The sequence below is a fragment of the Esox lucius genome, chromosome 11 (genome assembly GCF_011004845.1).
Source record: "Esox lucius isolate fEsoLuc1 chromosome 11, fEsoLuc1.pri, whole genome shotgun sequence".
Lineage (NCBI taxonomy): Eukaryota > Metazoa > Chordata > Actinopteri > Esociformes > Esocidae > Esox > Esox lucius.
In genome coordinates, this window is record NC_047579.1 from 45,933,871 (window position 1) to 45,947,730 (window position 13,860).

At 40.4% G+C, this 13,860-nt stretch overlaps 1 protein-coding gene and 1 long non-coding RNA gene across 3 annotated transcripts; both read right to left on the minus strand.

Moving 5' to 3' along the window:
• Positions 1-376: 376 nt before the first annotated feature.
• LOC109616286 lies at positions 377-3,072 on the minus strand. Of its 2 annotated transcripts, XR_004576470.1 has the most exons (4): positions 2,945-3,072; positions 2,691-2,839; positions 1,516-1,890; positions 377-1,268 (listed from the first exon to the last, which is right to left on the minus strand). It is a non-coding gene; the product is annotated as an uncharacterized LOC109616286 (long non-coding RNA). The 2 variants fall into 2 exon arrangements; XR_002197398.2 differs by having other exon boundaries at positions 377-1,890.
• A 5,436-nt stretch (positions 3,073-8,508) lies between these two features.
• igfals (insulin-like growth factor binding protein, acid labile subunit) lies at positions 8,509-11,783 on the minus strand. The gene is made up of 2 exons (XM_010874892.4): positions 11,696-11,783; positions 8,509-11,012 (listed from the first exon to the last, which is right to left on the minus strand). Exon 2 carries the CDS (start codon positions 11,005-11,007, stop codon positions 9,205-9,207), a length of 1,803 nt encoding a protein of 600 aa, XP_010873194.1. The 5' UTR covers positions 11,008-11,012; positions 11,696-11,783; the 3' UTR covers positions 8,509-9,204.
• Between the last annotated feature and the right edge of the window lie 2,077 nt (positions 11,784-13,860).

Below are 13,860 nucleotides of genomic sequence, written 5' to 3' on the forward strand. Positions count from 1 at the left end.
TATCCTGTTTTCTTTACCTTTCAAGCATGGAATCAAAGCAAGTCACAACATTATCTCTCTGTAGATCAGCAATAAAACAAGGGCCCTTGGATAAAGAAGACATCTAGAGGAGACAGGCCACAGGCAGAGTTTTGTGGTGAGTAACTACTGTACACAGTAGTGCCATTGAGTAACTATCAAACTCCTCCAGCATAACAGACCCCCACTCCTCACCATTCCATCCCTCTCAGAGAGTACCATCAGCATCTCAGCTATGTGGCATCTCTGGATCTCTTCCAGGACACTCATCCTCCTGGCCACCAGGGGGCAACCAGTTCTCAGCAGCTACTCTAGCAGGTCAAAGTGTGTGTGTGTGTGGGGGGGGGGGGGGGGGGGGCAGGGCAGGGCAAAGATGCAGCACATTGGAAGGCAGCAGCAGGCAGGTGGTCTGGCAGAGAGCACTGTGGACCAAGGGCCCTGTTGCCACCCACACAAACAGCCACATTTACAAAGTTCAAAGCTCAGCAACAGCTGCCCCACACCAATCGGCATTGTCCTAATAAAAAGTCAATGTTTAGGGGGTGTTTTGTATCAATATAAAAGTAGGGAATAAGCCATTTAAAAACTCAGGAAGACTACAATGTTAAACAGGTGCTAGTCCTCACCTTAATTCAATCCAGTTATGATAAAAGTGGCTTACATTTGCTTGCGAAAGAAAGGTCTGTTCACCGATCAAATATGCCAAAGGATCTGCTCGTACACTTGGTATCTGTCTTATAGAACAGTAAGTCACACAGACAGTTATTTCTAAATAAGCAGAAAGCAAATGAGACAAGGTATTGTCTGTGAAGCAGCTGCTCCTCTCTCATGGTCTTTTTGCAGCATAAACCCTCAGGGAACAACCGTTTCACATCCTGACCAGCTCTCTGATAGCTCCTCGATCTTACACCGCAGAAGTAAATAATTATGAGCTATTTACATCTCCAAAACATGATAAAATCTTCTTCCGAAGCCAGTCTCAGCCACTCTGTAATTCATTGATCCGTGTTGTTGGCAGGGCCTGGAAGATGGCCCAGTGTGGTGCTGGGTCGAGGGCACTCACTTGACCATACATACCACAGTGTAGCTGGTCAGATTGGTAACATGCTCTTCAGAGAAACTGGTTCTGCGCATGGGCAGGGTCCTCAGGACCCAGCAAGTCTAGTAGCCTCTTCACAGTGTTATCTGCAAGCCAAGAGCCAATTGAGGGCCCACATCTACCAGACACAGGCCTCCAGATTAGAGACATCCTAGGGAAAAACAGGGAAAAGGCGCTAAAAATGCAGCATTTAAAACAATCTATACACTGGCCTGGTAGAGACAGGAGTACATTTACAAATTTACTCGGGCAAATCTATTTCCAGTTCAGAGCACTCCGGTTGGAAAGCACAACGGCACAGAATAACTGAACGAACAACGTATGATACATTTTTTATTCTAATATTTTGGGATACTGGATTTTCTTTTCTCTACGAGCTGTAAGCTGTAATCATCAACCTCACAGGGGTTGACGTCCCGCGCCTGCCGACTTGACAGCGTGGTTAGCCCTTTCAGAGCCAGCAGCTCAAATCCATCGTCCCTGACATCGCCTGAGAAACCGAGCAGTGAGGAAGTCAAGTCAGGGTCATTTGTGAGTCAGAACGATGGCTGAACAGCAGGTAGAATAACAGTATAATGTGGTTTGAGAATTGGTAGTGTGAGTAAAGTATCAGCTGCATCGCCTTTCAGGAGCATGTGTAGCAGGTCCAGGCCTTGATGGACATCCCTGCCAGACAGGGTGAGGATCACCACCTGCTCCATGTCTGGGTTGGATGAACACTTGATTGGACATCAGCACACTCCAGGCGTCCGGCACTGCCTACATTTGTATACCTGAGAACCAAATGTGAATAGAAACATTACTGAACCAAGACAGAATCTGGGGTCTGAGTGGGACCGACTGCACTCAAGCTGCAATTTTTTTTTTATCTACTTTTGTTTCTTTGGCTTTTTGATTGACACACTGCTGATTTGCATGGGTTATCTAAAAATGTGGCCTGTTCTAGTTACATTGCATTGTGGGAGTTTGGGTGTTCAGTTCTGGAGGCAAACACATTTCCTCACTGTGCCTGAGGCACCTTGTCTTTCAGGGCTCTGCACGAACAAACTGCTGGACCTGGATCACTCCTGTATTGCTTATTACGATTTCCATTTGCCTCACATACATTTTTGAGAAACATACTCTTTCCAGTTGCTTCCCTGGGAGAAAGAAAAAAATACAACATAGGAAACTCAAGCAGATAATCTTAATTAGCAGTTCCCAGCCATTGAGTCATAGAACACAACCTATTCATTGATGTAATGAGCTATAAATGGGTCTGTTATTAGAGGAAATGTACTCTTTCCCATTCACTAATTCAGACAGTGTATTCTCATCAGATAGCTTTTATCTGTGTGGTTTGGGGTTGGACATATTCATGGGCTGGGATGCAGTGCTGTTGCATGGTCCAGTTTTTTTCATAGGAGGCTCAAGGTTACACAAGTCAATAGAAACAGTGGGCGCTTCCTGGCAGAACTCAGATGCTATCCATTTCCAAGATCTTCCACATCCCCCATTTCTTTCTGGACAGTAAACAAACAGTTCATGTTAATTCATGAGGTTATTAATTCTCTTGTAAAATCCAGTATTTTACCTGAAATTGCCATGATCTTGAAGAGGTGCTTTCAGATGCACCCCATGAAGTTCTCTTTGGACATTTTTCTTCAACATCTCCATCTGACTGTGTCTTGCAGAAAGCAGCAATCCTCTCCATATAATCATGTGACCTTACATTGTCTTCACCTGAGACCATTATTTATTTTGTTTTTTACAATGGTTACTCTACATTCATTATTTCATTAACAACAACAGTTATATCAGTGATATATTTGAGTTATATTTGTCTACCTGGTTGTACAACTAGAGGTTTGTATGACATGCAGCCTCACAGAAAGTGGCCATCTGTTTGAAGAGTCAGAAGAACAGAGTGTAGATCCCAGTGCTCAACTATCTGTAAAAAAAAGACAATCTACAGTATGCCTGTAGATTCGGCAAAGACCTAAATAAGTGATTACACTATGCAATGCCTTATGCTGAACTTGATCCCACCTTGTGGATATTGTCTGAATTACAGCAACAGTGCATTTTAACCAAATCTCCTCCCCTTGATTTACTTTCACTTTTGGTAAAGCAGCATAGAAAAGCCGGAAAAAAATATATTTTTAAATCATTAAAAAATAAGTGAGCAATTAAAATCAATAACCATCTGGATCCTTCACCACTATGTCTCCTCTTCACATGTCTCCTCATGATTCAAACAGTCCAAAAAAGCTTTGGATAAAACAATAAAAAAGAGTGTGTCCACTCTCCATAAAAAAGATTTAGGTAGGACAATAATTCCCTACACAGTGCATCTTAGTGATGTCAATGTTAGAGAGGGAGGATGTCTCTTTTCCATTTCACAACAAAATACAAGATATGTATAAAATCTAATTGACCTATTTCCATCAAATTAAAGGTTGTAAAAGTTGTGCAGCCTACTGTAGAATATTTTCAACTTGGAATGATGTTTCAATATTACTTTTTGTAAAAGTTATTGCGATATCATTTTCAAAGTGTGAAAATGTGTATTAGATTTAAGTGTACTATTTTGATACATTTTTGGATTTCTGGATCAAATCAAAGATTGTAAATGTTGTCCACCCTAGGGTAGAATATTATGAACTTGGAATTAAGTTTCTGTGATGACATTTTAAAAAGTTATTGTGATTAAACTCTATTACTCAAAGTTTGAAAATGTGTTTAAAATCTAAGTGTACTTTTTTGATAAATTTAAAGATTATAAAAGTTGTCCAGCCTACTGGAGAATATTTTGAACTTGGAATGAAGTTTCTATGAAACGTTTTGACAAAGTTATTGCAATAAAACTTTTTTCAAAGTTTGCAGGATTTTGGAGGTTCGAGTTGTGATTTCTGGATCAAATCATCTTCTTCTTCCGCTTCATCCGGGGCCGGGACGCGGGGGCAACAGTCTAAGCAGAGATGCCCAGACTTCCCTCTCCCCAGACACTTCCTCCAGCTCTTCCGGGGGGACACTGAATTATGAACAGAACCAGCGACAAAGGGCAGCCCTGCCAGAGTCCAACATGCACTGGGAACAAGTCTGACTTACTGCCGGCAATGCGGACCAAGCTCCTGCTTCGGTCGTACAGGGACCTGACAGCCCTTAGCAAAGGACCCAGGACCCCATATTCCCAAAGCACTCTCCACAGGATGCCGCGAGGGACACAGTCGAATGCCTTCTCCAAATCCACAAAACACATGTGGATTGGTTAGGCAAACTCCCATGAACCCTCCAACACCCTGTAGAGGGTATAGAGCTGGTCCAGTGTTCCACGGCCCGGATGAAAACCACACTGTTCCTCCTGAATCCGAGGTTCTACTATCGGCCGTATTCAAATCAAAGGTTGTAAAAGTTGTCCATCCTAGGGTAGAATATTTTGAACTTGGAAGTTTCTATGATACTTTGTGAAATATTAATAGCGATTAAACAGTATTTTTCACATTTTTAAAGTGTGTATAAATTTAAGTGTACTATTTCCATCAAATAAAAGATTGTAAAAGTTGTGCAGCCTACTGTAGAATATTTTCGACTTTGAGTGATGTTTTATGATACTTTGTGAAAAAGTAATTGCGTTTAAATTTAGTTTTGTGAAATGAAAAGAGAATTGTGTAGTCAGCAAAGATTTCATCTATCCTGAACAAATTCTAAGACATAATTCAAAAATCCACCAGAAATTGTCGCAATATAACAGTAAACAGTTTCGTTTTAGGCTTCCTATAACGTTGCTACTGAAAATTGTAGCCAGCAAAGTCTTTGTCCATCCTGAACAAATCCTCTTTTGCCACTTGCCGTTTTAACAGCTAATTAGCCATTTGTGAATGGCATTGATAGAGTATCTATCAATATAGGTGACGATTACTGACTTTTTCATCAAGTGAAAAGATTAGAGAATTGTGTAGCCAGCTAAATGTTTGTCTGTTCTGAACAAATCCCAATATCCAACCCAATGTCCATGTATAAGTGCCTAGTTATTTTATCAGTGGGTTTCCCGAAAGCATCGTTACTTAAGTGGCACATCGCTTATTAATTAACGAGTGCTCCGGGCCACTTGTTAGTCCATCATAACCGATCTTAACAGGCACTTCACTGTTTATGTGAAATAGTGCCTCCCTCAACATGAGAGGAGTGGTCACAAACAGTTAATATTAAGGCAACAGAACAAATAAAACCTATCAAAACAGTTTTGATTTAGACACATTTATTTAGACAAAAACGTACATAAAACAAGAAACAGGCTAATTAAGATTAACCATTCACGAGTCTGAAACCCTGCATCATGCTGCTACTGTTATTTGATGGATAGGTGCTAGTGCCTCTACCTCGTCAAGAAGAACATTGAAGAACATGCCAGATTGCATGTTTTCTCTTGCATTCCATTTGTATTCCAAACAATTAGAATAGATTTTTCTCACTATGGTTTATATTCCCATTTAACCAATCACATGTTGATTGCTATGTGACTTATTTTCTATATAGCTACGGGAGGAATTGAATGTTATAATTTCATTCCAAGCCCCAGAGATGACCTAATTCCATTCCAAACTCCCGTAACGTGACACTCACGATGCACTTTATAAAGAGCGACTTACGTGGTGGTTTGGGAAACAGATGTAAGTCTGTCGTAACAAAGTCCCACTTAAGGCTACGTGTAACGTTAAACCATCGTAAGTGCTACGCTATTGGGAAACCAAGCTCAGAACAGTTTTATTTTAGGCTCCTGTTATGTAGCTTCTGAAGGTTGTAGCTAGCAAAGCTTTTGTCTGTCCTGAACAAATCGTAAGGCATAATGTGTTTTGACTGTGACAGGAGTCGAATGCAGGACCTGTTGTTCCATAGTCTCTAACCATTACGCTAGTTAACAAGGGGTAGTCAGTCAGTCACTCAGTCAGTCAGTCAGTAAGAGACATTCACTCTTCTAGGCTGGCTCTGCTTATGTGGTCCAGCAAAAAATCTAAACTTTTTGGGGAAAGTCCAAAGGCTGTGCAACATGTGGGTTTGCTTTCTGAAAAATCTGAAAGTGGTTTGGGGTTTCTAAGCCACATTGTTAAAAAGCTTTTGAATACATAACTTTGAAGCATGTAATGTATTGCATGTTTCTGAGTCTGGGGAAACAGGACCTGATGTTGGAGTTTGAATAAAAATGTAATGTCCAATATCATATATCAAACCAAATTTACCTCGGTGAATTAACTGATGTGGAATCAGAATCGACAGATGAAATATAGGATTTGAAGCTCTCAAAAAGAGTATTCCAATATGTTGAATCCGTGTCCATATGTACAAGGATATAATTATAATGTAATCATGAAATAAACTACAGTCATGCGGGAGCAAAATTTTTGTATAAGCACTGTTAAAAAGAAAACTGGATTTTTTGACTGGTATTGTATACACTGCTCAAAAGAATTAGGGGAACATATCACAAAGTGGGTCACAATGAACAAAACATATCAAAAATCTTTACTGTACATTGTGTAATTTGTTGAGAACAAAATAATGGAAACCAAAGTCATCAACTGATTGATGGCTGGATTCAAATTCACATCAAAAATCTAATTATTAAACAACTGAAATCACTGGCTGTTCCAACTTGGGTGAATTTCATCATGGCAACTTGTAATGTGAGTCAATAGGATTTATGGCCCCCACATGCCTCTATGCACTCCCAAAAATGTCTAGGCATGTTCTTGATGAGACCGTGGTTGGCGTCCTGGGGGATCCTCCCAGACCTGGATCAGGGCATAAGTGAGCTCCTGGACAACCTGTGGTGCTACTTGGTGGAGTCGGATGTACTGATACATAACGTCTCAGAGGTTCTCAATTGGATTCAGGTCTGGGGAATGTGAGGGCCAGTCAATGGCATTGACGCCTTTGTCATCAAGGAACTGCATACACTCTCTGGCTACATGAGGCCAGCCATTGTCCTGCACCAAGAGGTCCCCAGGACCCACTGCACCAGTCTAAGATCTGGATTTCATCCCGATACCTAACAACTATCAGGGTACCGTTGGGTAGCACGTGGAGGTGTGTGCGACCCTCCAAGGATATGCCTCCCCAGACCATCACTGACCCACCGCCAAACCGGTCATGCTGGATGATGTTGCAGGCAGCATAACGTTAACCACAGTGTCTCCAGACTCTTTCACGTCTGTCACATGTGCTCAGTGTGAACCTGCTCTCATCTGTGATGAGAACGGGGCGCCAATGGGGGACCTGCCAATTCTGGTGTTCTCTGGCGAATGCCAGTTGAGCTGCGTGGTGCTGTGAGCACAGGGCCTACTAGAGGATGTCAGGCCCTCATCCTGTCTGTTGTTTTCTGTTGTTCAGAAAAATGCACACTAGTAACCCGCTGGAGGTCATTTTGTTGTGCTCTGGCAGAGCTCCTCCTGCTCCTCCTCGCACAAAGGAGCAATTACTGGTCCTGCTGCTGGGTTGATGTCCGTCTACGGCATCAACCCAGCATAATCAGTCAGGTAGGATAAGGAGAGAGCAATTGTCTGTTGCCTCTCCAGTGCACCTGCTGTCACTTTTCATTTGCACCAAACCAGGTGACATTGATTCACAATCGCTTATGCTTCCCAACTGGAGATATTGATATCCCTGAAGTTTAATTGAATTGGTGTTGTGCTTGATTACCCTTAATTCTTTGACCAGTGTATTTCAGTCTTCAGTTGTTTGGTTTGCTTTGGGAGTGTGTACTTTCTCACTTATCTACCATAAAAAATTCAAACCTGTGGTTTTGAGATTGTTGAATAAAAATAATATCCAGTTGTGGTATGACTGACATCTTAACATGAATTTCTATGTGTCTTTCATCACAATTTACAGTGGCTATAGAAAGTCACCACTCCCTTTCAAAATGTTGTTGCCTTGCAGCATGAAATGAAAACACGTAAAATTATCTTTTTCTGGGTTAATTTACACACAGTAACCCACAATATCCAAATGTGAAAAGAAAAAATATCTAAAAGAAACTGAAGATTACCAAGTTGCATTATTTTTATCTTATAGACCCTGCCTTGCTTTTGGGCATCTAAGAGCAAAACAATTGCAATATTTATTTCTGGCACATTTTATGTAGGGAAAAAAACCCAGTGGGATATTTTGCTGTGCGGCACCACTCTCCAAGAAAAAAATGGTTGGCATTTATACAAGTTTTTTTTTTATTTGTCTATATGCCTGCTAAATAATTTCTTGTTGGTGTTTACATGGTTTTATAAATGTGCCTATTGACAGAAATGTAAATGTCAGTACAGAAGCATAAAATCGGTATAGAGTAAATCATTTGCGGAGGTAAATAATTTTCAAATGTTGACCATAATAAGAAAGAACTGCACAGGGGAATAGTATATTGAAAAGTAATTTTATTTTAAATTAGTGAAAACATGTTATAGTGCTTTAAATCGGACCATATCCAGGATTTATTTTATAGATCCATCAGGCAATGTTTGAAGAGGCTTCAATGGCTTTGAAGTTTGTTGATCAAGGTTGTGTAATGTAAGCAGTAGAGCCATCCAGAAAGTCTGAGCATTTGTGTTTCATTGAAATCCTTTCAGACAAGCAGAAGGCTGTCCTTTTCTCTTATATTTATTTAGAGGACAAAACAAATATGTGAATACATTTCATAGTAATCCATTCCAAAAATGACTAATTTGAAATATATCAGCTAATTGTACTGAACATACAGTATTTACACAGATTATTCTGGTAGGCTTACTTGGAATGTGTTCCCTGCAATGATAAAACATTTTACAAATTGCAAAAAATATGTATATGGTAATGCAATAGTGTATCTACTTCTCACACATACTATATAGGGCTTAATTACTACAGTAGCCAAAATAATTTAACTATATATATATATATATAGATATATATATATAGATATATATATATATATATATATATATATATATATATATACATATATTGATGAATAAAGCATAATGGCAAAACTTACTCAATATACAGTGAAAGTTGTAGGTATAACAATTATTTTGATTTCTTTAAAATGTCTGGTATTATTGATTGAATAGATCCTTGCCTCAGCATTTGCTGAAATGTTCATCGCTGATATCTCTCAGGTCATGGCCAAGAAGAGCTGGGGGGCTGGTGCATGTTATGCTGTTGTAGATGGTGACAACAGTGTGAGGTTCCACTCCTTCAGCCAGGGTCTCCACCTGCCGGGGGACAGTCTGTGGTCTCCTCAAGCTGTATTCTCTGAGAGGAAGGATACTGCAGTCACAATTCCAAGGGTTTCCTGTCAGCCAGAGTTGGTCCAGGGTGTCTGGGATACCTGGTGGAATGCTGCTAAGAGTGTTATCTTTCAGGTTTAGGTAGCGTAGTCTGGGCAGCAGCTGCAAGGTACCATTGTGTAAATGCTCCAGCCTGTTAGCTGAGAGGTCTAACCATGAGAGATGCTGCAGAGGCGGAAGGGCCTCAGAAGGGAGCTGACGAAACTGGTTGCTTGACAGCAGCAGATAGTCCAAGTTCTTCAGGCCATAGAAGGTGTGGGAGGTGAGGGCATCTAACTTGTTAAACCTCAGGTCCAGCTGCTGAAGGCCCAATAGTTCAACAAAGCTCTGGCGCTCCACCACAGATATGTTGTTGTGTTGGAGGAAGAGCCGTCGAAGACCTGAAAGTCCAACAAAAGCCTGTGTTGTGACCCTGGTTAGACAGCCTTTATCCAGGTGAAGACTGTGGAGCTTGAAGAGACCCTTGAACACCTGGTCTGGAAGACTGTGGAAACAGCTGCCTGACAGGTTTATCACAGCCAGATGAGAGAGGCCCATGAAAGTACCCATCCGGGCCTCTTGCACCTGGTTGTGCTCCAGCTCGAGAACCTCAAGGTGCCCAAGCCCCTCAAAGATCCTCTCTCCTAAGGACCGGATCCGGTTGTAACTGAGACGCAGCTCCTCAAGATACTGCAAGTCACGGAAGGTCCTGGGCCTTAGTGCACTAATGGAGTTGTTTGAGAGCCGCAGTACATGGAGGCTGTGAAGACCTAGGAAAGTCTCATCGTGGAGCACTGATAGTTTATTGTTTGTGAGATCCAGCCATCTAAGGGACTTCATACCCACAAAAGCTCTGGGTACCACTGACATGATTTGGTTCTGGCCTAGGTAAAGCTTTTGCAGTTTTGTGAGCTTCAATAACACATTAGCCTTGATGACCTTAAGGTAGTTTCCAGTGAGGTCCAACTCCTTCAGCTCAGTTAGACCTTGGAAGAGTTGTGGCTGTAAGTAAGCCAGCTTGTTCCCAGCCAGCACCAGCTCCCTCAAGCCATGCAGATCCTGGAATCCATTCTCAGGCAACACTGCCAATGAATTCCACCCCAAGTTGAGAAGCCACATATGTGAGAGGCCAGCAAACAGCTTATCTTCAATTCGGGACAATTGGTTGTTATTGAGACTGAGTGAGGCAAGGTTAGGTGTGTTCTGGAAGATTGTGCCAGGCAATGAACGGATGCGGTTGCGCTCCAAATGGATGTGAGCTAGTGACTTAAGTCCCCGGAACACCTGGGAGTCAAGGGTCACCAGCTGACCATTTTGCAGATTTAGAAAGTCCAAGTTGCTGAGATCCTTGAAGCTGGCAGCAGGTAAAATGGTAAACATGTTGCCATCCAGCCAGAGGGAGCGTGTGGACATGGGCACATCAGCGGGGGCCTGGGTGTAGTTGCGCGCACTGCAGTAGACATTGAGCTCTTGACTGTAGTCATCATGTATACAGGTGCAGCCCTTGGAACAGGGAATGGGCTCATCAGTAGGTTTCTCTCCCCCTGTGTCAGGGTCTGGTAACACCAGTGATGTTCCCAATACCCACAACACCAGTAGCACAATGGTGTGCATAACAGCTAGGGGTAGAGAGCAGAGGAAGTAAAGTCTACTCATCCAAAACTTCTCAACATTATCTCTCATAAACATGCATTTTATTGCAATAAACAATGAACAAGCATTTGGCTTTCCTTCTCGAAAGATGATATTAACCTAAAGCTCTATTTTAGCTTCTGCACAAATATACCCAATTCAGATTACTCAAGATCTAGGTCAGATATTACATTATGTAGTTGACCCTCAGATCACGGTTGGTGGCCACATATTTCATATTCTATATTTCCTTAATAAGTCACATTTGCTACATGTATGGATTGCATTTGTTTCTGGACATTTGTTCAGCTTGTCTGGCTCTTTTTGTCTGGATACATTTTTAGCTGATAAATATATAACACAATTTAGATTTTATTGTCCCTAATTTCCAAAATATTTTACATTGGATAATCAACCTTGGATTAGGTATGGATTATTATAATTTTTTTAAATGACAAGGTCATGTGTTGGGTGAGAATTGTTTGGAAACAATTTGGCTTGGATATAAATCTTGATATTTTGAATAATAAATTCTTAATAAAGATCCCAAATTCTAGAAAGAATTTGCTGTAAACATTCATTTCAAAATTATCAAAAGCTAGTATCATTTGTAGATTAATTTAAATAATTTAATGATGAAAGTTCCATAAATCAGCATTATTTGCCCTACCTTATGTTTCAGCAATCTCGACTGAGGTAGACCGACAGCCATCCACTAAACGAAGGACGTGTGTTTGCACTTGAAAAGGCAAACCAGTCTACTCTTTAAAGTCAGACCCACTGAACTCTCAAAATTAACCAGTTAACTTCCGTATGACCATCATCATCATCAGTTTCAAATGAGACTGCTCTCTACTATCTCCCACATTTCTAGACTTTACAAATGCATGTGCAATCTTACTGTCTTACTGTTTACAGTTTAAAATAATGAAAATCTAAAATTACTTAATTTTCATCTTTAATAATAACGACAAAGAGACCAGAACAACTGGACTAAATAGGTCTTATCTGTATATTGGTTGTAGGTATCAAACTGAAATTTGCCACATCAGGTTTTATATACAACATAATTAATAACCCTAAACATTCATATTATAGGTTGCCTCTATTGTACATAATGGTCTGACAGTCTGGCTCTTAAGCAGCCTTTGCTGTTTACTAAAGCCATGTTCCTCTCTCTGAGTATGTGCACTGTAGATTCTGACTGATACAGCCTAGCTGAGAGATAAGACAAACCTAGTGCACTCGCTGGAGTAAGGCTTTATGAAATGTTTTACTATTTAGGAGATTCTAGTATGCACTGGCAATGTGCATGCTAGAAAGCTCAGTATTAGTAGTTTATCAGTCTCAATGTTGCCTTGATATCAGAGCATTTTAGCCAATCATTATCTCAGGTATAGAGAAATGTTGCTGTTTCTTATCTCACTACACATGCTGGGGTCAAATCGTGGTGGGGGTAGTATCAGACCAATTGACCAGTGCTAAAGGACGACCAAACTCAGAAAATTCTAACAGAAAACATGACTTGGCAACAAAGGGTTTCAGTAACCATTTCCTGGAAAATCCTGGACTTTGACAGGCTAGCGGTAAAACAAATACATTAGGTGTGTTGTCTACTCTAATAGTTACAGACAGGAAATTACTTCCTTTTGTCACAGTTAATGCAGTTTTTAAATGCCAGGCTAAACCAAGACATAAATATGTTTTTCAGGGTTTTAATATTTAACTGCCGACACTGAATTGTCACATTAAGCTTACATCAAGGCGTGGCTCAACAATTTTTCTAAATTACATGAGATCACAGTTTCATGGTGGTACACAACTTGTGACTTCACTGGGAGGTGTTATACAGATACATGTTTGAGTGGTGTGATTTACCTTTGTAAGTACTGGTGCTATTTTCTACCACCACTAGAGAACACTGCTGCTCTGTTCAAAATTCAAAGTAGAATCTCTATTGTTGTACACATATTCGGAATTTTACTTGGTGGAATGGTACTGGTACCCAATATTTATTACACACAAAATCTACACAATGTTTACATACACTATATGCAAATGGGAGGTGAGTATATACAATTATACTATTTTACAGATTTACTGTTTAGGTACAAATCCACAGTATCGGTATGGCATGTCTACATGCAGGGAGATAAACAGATTTTAGGCGCAGTATAATGCAGCTATACATTTTACAATTTTGAGATGTTAAGCATAGTCTTTTTAGTGTCTACGGATCAGATGACCAGTTGCTAAGTACAACATCACAGGGACAGGAACTGTTGGGGAGATTTTTTGCTCTTGATGAACCTCCCATCCATTTATTAATAAAAAATGTCGATAGAAATGTAATTTCATACAGCATAAAAAATATGAATACCCTTAGATTCAGTAGCTGATGTTGACCCCTTTGGATTTAATAATGTTTATTTTAACTGTCTATCAGTCTTTTCCAACAACTGAGAATATTTTTTGCTTGCACTTTTTTACAGTACTGCTTCAACTGTCTCATGTTCAAAGGCTTTCTTGCGTGCATGACTTGCTTCAATTACCTCCACTGCTTTTTATGAGATTGAGATCTCGGCTTTGACGCTGAGATTCCATAACAATCTATTTCTTCAGCCAAGCCGTTTCTCAAAATGTAATTATCAATTGAGACAGTAATTTCCAGTGGTAAATGTGTGTTAATGTTATTGTCTTTGGTATTGGTTTGGTATATAAGCAAGAAAATCCCAACATATTGTTTACCTGTGAGAATTATTGGTGCATTACTGGCACCAAGCAATTGAAATGTGAAATAGGGCTTTCTGCATTTGCTTGTATTTACTACAGCCA